The sequence below is a fragment of the Cibotium barometz genome, chromosome 7 (genome assembly GCF_041138505.1).
Source record: "Cibotium barometz isolate CiBa-2024 chromosome 7, ASM4113850v1, whole genome shotgun sequence".
Classification (NCBI taxonomy): domain Eukaryota; kingdom Viridiplantae; phylum Streptophyta; class Polypodiopsida; order Cyatheales; family Cibotiaceae; genus Cibotium; species Cibotium barometz.
The window spans coordinates 38,455,366-38,461,782 of NC_141052.1; the positions used below are offsets into that span (position 1 = coordinate 38,455,366).

The 6,417-nt window shown below is 42.3% G+C and overlaps 1 protein-coding gene across 3 annotated transcripts; it reads right to left on the minus strand.

Annotated features, from left to right (window-relative positions):
• Positions 1-1,052: 1,052 nt before the first annotated feature.
• Positions 1,053-6,192, minus strand: LOC147636968 (uncharacterized). 3 transcript variants are annotated; one of them, XR_015266304.1, is made up of 3 exons: positions 5,283-6,192; positions 3,013-3,896; positions 1,053-2,649 (listed from the first exon to the last, which is right to left on the minus strand). XR_015266304.1 is itself a non-coding variant. In XM_086800566.1 (2 exons), the coding sequence occupies exons 1-2, from the start codon at positions 6,076-6,078 to the stop codon at positions 3,247-3,249; spliced, it is 1,443 nt and encodes a 480-aa protein (XP_086656692.1). In that variant the 5' UTR covers positions 6,079-6,192; the 3' UTR covers positions 2,909-3,246. The 3 variants fall into 3 exon arrangements, 2 of the variants coding, with proteins under 2 accessions (XP_086656692.1, XP_086656691.1); XM_086800566.1 differs by lacking the exon at positions 1,053-2,649 and having other exon boundaries at positions 2,909-3,893; XM_086800565.1 differs by lacking the exon at positions 1,053-2,649 and having other exon boundaries at positions 2,909-3,896.
• Positions 6,193-6,417: the final 225 nt, after the last annotated feature.

Sequence of the window (6,417 nt, forward strand, 5' to 3'; positions counted from 1 at the left end):
GCATATTCATTTTTTACATTTATATTTGTTAGAAGATCAACGTTCCCTTCTCAATTTATACCAAATGAAAAATTAACAAGAAAATTCATATGTTCTTTTTTTAAGGATTCCTAAACATGACAAAACCTATTACAAAGAAACAACATTGAGAACATGTGTGCAAGAACCATGCAAGATTTCTTACCCAAGCTTATTGAATATTGGTGTGCTTAAAACACTTGAGACAAAATTGGATACCTGTTATTTCATTTATGGTAGCTATTTCATTTAATTTTTAATTTTATTATATTTGATATAAGGACACAACAGCTAATTTTTGGTTTCAACAAATGTCTCACATAAAGACATAGTTGCAATAAACAAGTTAAAAAATATGGGTTCACTGTATTAGAATTGTTCCCCATGAGAGATTGCATTTCAGAAACCCCATGCCTTACCAAAAAAGGAGACAAAGAAGTTTGAGCTTACTTTTTCAATGTGAATGCCAGTGAATTACAGTGCTTAGGTTTGCAAAAATGCTATGCATCAAGCTTTGTAAGTACAAAGTTGGAAATTTGAGTTTGCTTTACTAATATCGATCGCAGCGCTGAGGTTCAAAGAATGGTGTGTGTCAGACTTTGTAATATGCAACATACAATGGATGAAAGTTGAAATTTATTTGGCAATGTAGATGCCTATTAAGAGGCAGCAATGCCAAGGTTTACTATTGTCTATTTGAATTTACTGCCAGTGCTTAGGGCTGAGTTGTATTTTGCACCTTGTGTCGATAAGCATGGTAAAGAGTGACATCACCAAATGTGCCATTTCCATTAGACCAAGGTGGGATACTGCTATGGCCAACATAATCTGAGTGTATTTAGACATCGCCCAATCAAATGGTTTAAAGATAGCATGTCACTAACTTCCCAACTCTAAAGCAATCATACCCTAATGACCTTCATTCCAATACTTAATTTACCTAGAACATGTACAAATAATCATGGACATACAAAGAGATTTTTAAAAAACACAAAACAAACAAATAACTTAACTCCCAAAACGTTAAAATGCTTACAAACAAAAAGAGTAACTAGTATAAAAAGTAACACAGTATAATGAGATCTCTGTTCCCTTTTAAGTATGGAGCAATACACCTTATCCTCCTGATTGAGGGTCTCAAACATGGACAGCTCATGGCCTATTCCAGGGAGAGTTAGGATACCTTGATCATCTGCTTATAATCCCTTCTTGTGCATGCTCTCTATCCGCTTCTGGATCAATCTTTTTGTCATTGAGGAATCAGATGGTTTCAAATTTAAACTAGATTTCTCTAACGCATCTTGGGTTTCAGTAGGAGGATGAATCCCTTCATCGACTGGAGGTGTATCTGGCAGAGGCTAGTTGCGTTCATCAACCACTAGTGTTTGATATCTTTCCTGTCTGACCTCTATCAGCAAGCTACCTTGGCTTCTCTTTTTTTGTCAACCGAAGGTCCTACTCTTGATGTTCCAGCTATTGATGAGCTGCCCCTAGAAGGTCATCCCTGCCTGGCTTCTGCACTAGGCTGAGTTGCCTCAACTCGAACTAGCATACGGACACACTTACTAGCACTTCCATTCGGTGGTACAATTCCCCTCTTTCACATTGGTATGTTCCTACACGGTACATTGGCAGAGTGGGGACCATCAAATATGCAAGTATTCAACGCTTCATATGTCAATTTGAGATTCTCAACATCAACTCTTGTTGCTAAAATCAAAAACTGCCCTTTATTTCTACACATGATAGATGTGTTGAACATTCCTTTGTGGCAAGCATTCTCGTCACCATGTCCAGTACTTCTCAGTCTAAAATATGTGATCTTACCAGGCAGACCCTGCTGTTGCTGGCTTGAGTATTCTAGAGATTAGATCTTTTAGAATTTTTGTTCCCAGCTTCAGCCTCATCCACCTTTTTGAATTTCTCTTTCATTCTTGATCTTTTCATGGTCCTACGTGTCCACATCATCCAAGGCTCTCTGTTCCCCTTTATTAGTCTAGTCAAGCCGAAGTGTGGCTTCTAGCCTTTGGCGTCTATTTAGATTCTTGGCCATGTTTTCAAATTTTCTCTGGTCATTCATCAGCTTTTCTGTTTCTCGCTTGAGGTGTAGCCTCTGCAACTGAATGGTCTGTCTCATTCTTTCATGTTATCCTTGGGAGATTATCGATTGTTAATCTATATCACCCCAGGGTAGGCTTAGTTCAGTGCAATATGAGTTGCAAGACCTATGAGGCCGCTCAAGACCTCTTACAACTCCTGGTTTGGCCCATATCAATTCGGAAGGCGTCGGCCTTGCAATTAGTATCATCTTCTACATCCCTGGCCTTGTCTTCATGCATTCCTGCTAAGGCAGCTTGAAAACCTGTAGCAGTCACTACAGACTCTCTCGGAACACTTTGCATGTAGACAGAAAGACCACTTATCAAGCATTTGGATTTCTTTATTGCTTCCCTGACCGTATTTGCCTTTCTTCTGATTAACGCTAGTTTGCTTTTGACTCTGCTACCTTCATATTTTCTTTTAGTTCTCCCTTCTTATTGAAGAGCTCATACAGCATAGTTGCCTGCACCATGTGCTGCTCTGAATACCATGGTCTAGCTGAGCTTTCATGCAAAGGGGGAGAGCATCTTTCTGTGTGCGGATAATAACTTTCTAAGTGATACATGTAACAAATAATGTGACCATGAAGGCAAAGTAAAGCAAAAGAAGTGCTCCAAGCAAATCATCTTTTTAGCCTAGAGTCTTTAGAACAACCATGATTTGTGCAGCATGCCCTGGCAAACAAATCAAGCACCTACAAGCAAGCAATCAAGTGACCACACACATGCATGCAAGCCAGGCCTCTCTCTCTCTCTCTCTCTCTCTGAATGCAGAACATTCTAAAACCTTCCACAAAATATCCACTCCTTGAAATACATTAAATTAAGCTGCACCAGGTGTTGTCCTCACTATTTGAGGGATAGTTGCTATTTCACACTAAAAAATGGAACTTACTTGTCTTCTTGCATTGTACACCTTGCCCGCCTGCAACTATGTGGTTTTTTGAAGCACTGCAGAAGGCTTCATTACTTAGATGGAAGGTTCTGTGATTGTTCAGTACACTCACTGCCACACCTCCCCATCCCTACAGCTCACCAGGATCTTCAAAATATAATAAGCCACCTCAAGAATAGAAAAAACAAAACAAAAGGGAGAGCATCTCATGATTCATCAGAAGTCCGGCCTGCACTACTTTATCTTTCCACCCCAAGCTTCTGCCATGTTATATCTAGTAGTATAATCTGATTGTTGGTTTGGATAGGTAGCTTCACTGTATGCACCTGGATAATGACTTCCATCCCCATGTGTTGTTCCGCCCTGGTGTGTGTTCTGAGTACCAACCTGCATGTAAGGTGTTGTGCTCACACTTTGCTGCTGTTGCGGCTGCTCTTGAGAATACTGAGGAATTGCAGCTTCATTCTCCCTTTTAGAGTAGCTATCTGCCGCATAATTAGGCATCCAGGATGCTGTTTGGTTACTTTGGTTTACTGTATGATTAACCTGCATGTATCCTTGAGTAGTAGTAGTAGCTTGACCATTCCAGTAGTTGTAATTAGCAGAAGCTCCATTTGTACCATCTTGTGAACTGGGGTAAGGATTCACAACTGACGCACTTGCATACGGATTCATGTTTGGGGCGGCAACAGAACCCAGAGCGCCTGCTGAATAATCAGCTGGCACCCCATAGGGAGCAGCTAAAGAAGAGGGGTTCACCATGCTTGGATCTGCATATGCTTTGGGCATGGCCAACCCTTCATTAGGATTGGGATACTGCATGCTACTAGACACAGTACCACCATTAGAATAGGCAGAAATTCCACTGTATCCTTGTAGATCTGCTGAACCACATCCATCCAGTAACCAGTTACAAAGAAAAAATTAGTTACTAGAGAAATACCGACTTTACAGAGCCATTATAAAAAACTGAAGACAAACAACAGCAGAAGTTTCAAATGTTTTACAACAGTACATATAAAGTAACCAACCAAAGGCACTAGTTGACACAAATTCCAAATGATTTCATAATCACACATATTGGATGATGTAAAACTAAAAGGCAGCCCATGCTTTCCACTTTTGCTGAAACGGCAGCCTCCTGTTGCCCTTAAAGTCACTGAAAGAGCGCCAGTCTGCCATCCTCAGACGCTTTCCACTTGCTGATGTGGTAGCCTTCCGGCACCAATGACGTCAGTGAAAGGGCGTTGATCCGCCATTCTTCCCAACTGCCATGCTGGCAAGAAGCACAACGATCAAAGAAGGGCAACATAAGCATGAACTTCTCATATGTTCTCCCGCAATCCCCGAAGAGAAAGCACTTCATTTCCTCTAGTTTTCATGAACTTCACCAGTTGGAGGGATATAATTTAAGATAGGTGGTATCAACCCACAATGACACTGCACAGCTAACACCTTGCTTTTCCTCTAGTTTCATAGTTTAATCTAATTAGCCATTCAAGGGGTAAATTTTGAGACAGGTGGGATCAGCCCACAATGGCACTGCACATTCAATACCTGCAATGTCTAAGCATCATGACCTGTGATGATGCCAGCGGAAGGCCATGTCAAGAAGGAACTACGTGTGCACACCTGCCATGTCAGCAGGGTCATGACTTGTGAGACGATGTCAATAGAAGGCCATGTCAGCAAGTAACCTTGACTTTAAGAGTATATTGTACCTTAAATTTTAGAGTCTATCACTCAAAAAGCATCAAACCATACATCGGACTGCAAGCATACATCCAGACTACAGCCCATGAAATCCTACCCTGGTAGCAAGAAACAGCCATTTCCACACTTAAGAACACGGAAATAGTGTTTCCTGAGCCCGCGGTTTCTGGAGTGGCCATTTGCCAACTTCCCCTTTCTTGTTTAAGTTTTTTTTTCTCTTATTTCATTAGTTCTCTTCTTCTTATTCTCTAATACAATTTCTCTCCCAATCTTCACCAATTTCTTGACTTGCACTTTCCCCCGATTTTCCCTTTCAATTTTCCCAAAATCCCACAAATGTTCCAATTTCTACCTAAATTAACAATTCCTCTAAATCTCCCAATTTTCCCAAGTTCCCCTAAGCCGTTCCCCCGTACCATGTGGACCATTCCGGCAACTATGCATCTTACTTATGTCTTCGTCTCTCACAAGGATCGTTTGTGGAAGACAACAAACCCCATATATGCATAAAGAGAGGTGCACTCCCAATATGTACAAAGAGTGAGACTTGAATTTACCTGTCGCCACAGGAGGCCCTTGCATACCGGTGGCAGTGTAAGGTCCACCTGTTCCTGGCAATTTCTGTGACTCTTCATTGCCATGCAGGAAATTGCAACGATCTCCATACGGACAGTTCCCATCTGCAAAGTACCTGCAAAGCCTGGTCTTAGGCCTTGTCTGTCCCATGTATGTTCCTCCATGCATGCCACTGGGGGCAGCACCTGCGGGAGCTCCACCTAACATGCTTTCCCAGCCAGGTGGAGGCTTTCTAAGATCCTCTGTGCCATGTGCAAAGTGGCAGCGTTCATTGAAAGTGCACGAACCAATCTTGAATTTTGTGCAAAGTTTTGTTTTGTAGAAGAGAGCACTTGTGCCCTTGGCAGATCCGGGGGCAAAACTGCCATGTGCAGGAGGAGGGGCCTGATACTGAGGTCCATAATTCTGATAGCCTGTAGTTTGCTGCTGTGCTCCATACCCTGTGCCGCCATATCCAGACACTCCATAGCTCGGTGCAGCCGTCGTTGGTTCTGCAGATGGTGTATAGACCAAACCTGGAGGGCCTTCTCCGTAGCCACTCACATCGGCACCATAGCCGGCCGTGGATTCACCTGCGTTTCTAAGGCTAGATACATCGTTTCTTACCTTCTTCTGGGGGGGTTCTGCGCCCAAACTGTCATCGCTACCAGGGGGTGCATCGCTCCATCGCGAGGCCCTAGTGTTGGGGTTAGAATTAAGGTTAGGGTTGTAAGGTTTCTGCTCTGATGAAGGTTTTCCTGCACCTGCTGCGGCTGCCAAGGACACAGATGAATCCATGGCGATCGCTCTGTGCTGCTTCTGCCCTTCGTCTTGATCTTGCAACTGCTCTGTAAAATTTATGCATCAGAAGCCCGCATCCAAAGTTGCAAGAGATGAACTTTTACTAGTAATTAGGGTAAATAATTCTTGTTGCATTATAAATATTTAGAGCCGGGTCACATGGAAAGCCATCCTAGCTACAGCCAGCTCACATGGTGACCTACTAGAAAAACTAACTCTAATTTTGCAATAACAAATGGGCTACTTCACCTTTTACTTTGCTTCAGAACTTGAAGCCACCTAAAACCAAATGCTATTCAATACTTCCAACAGATGTGCAGCCAACGGATTACGTTA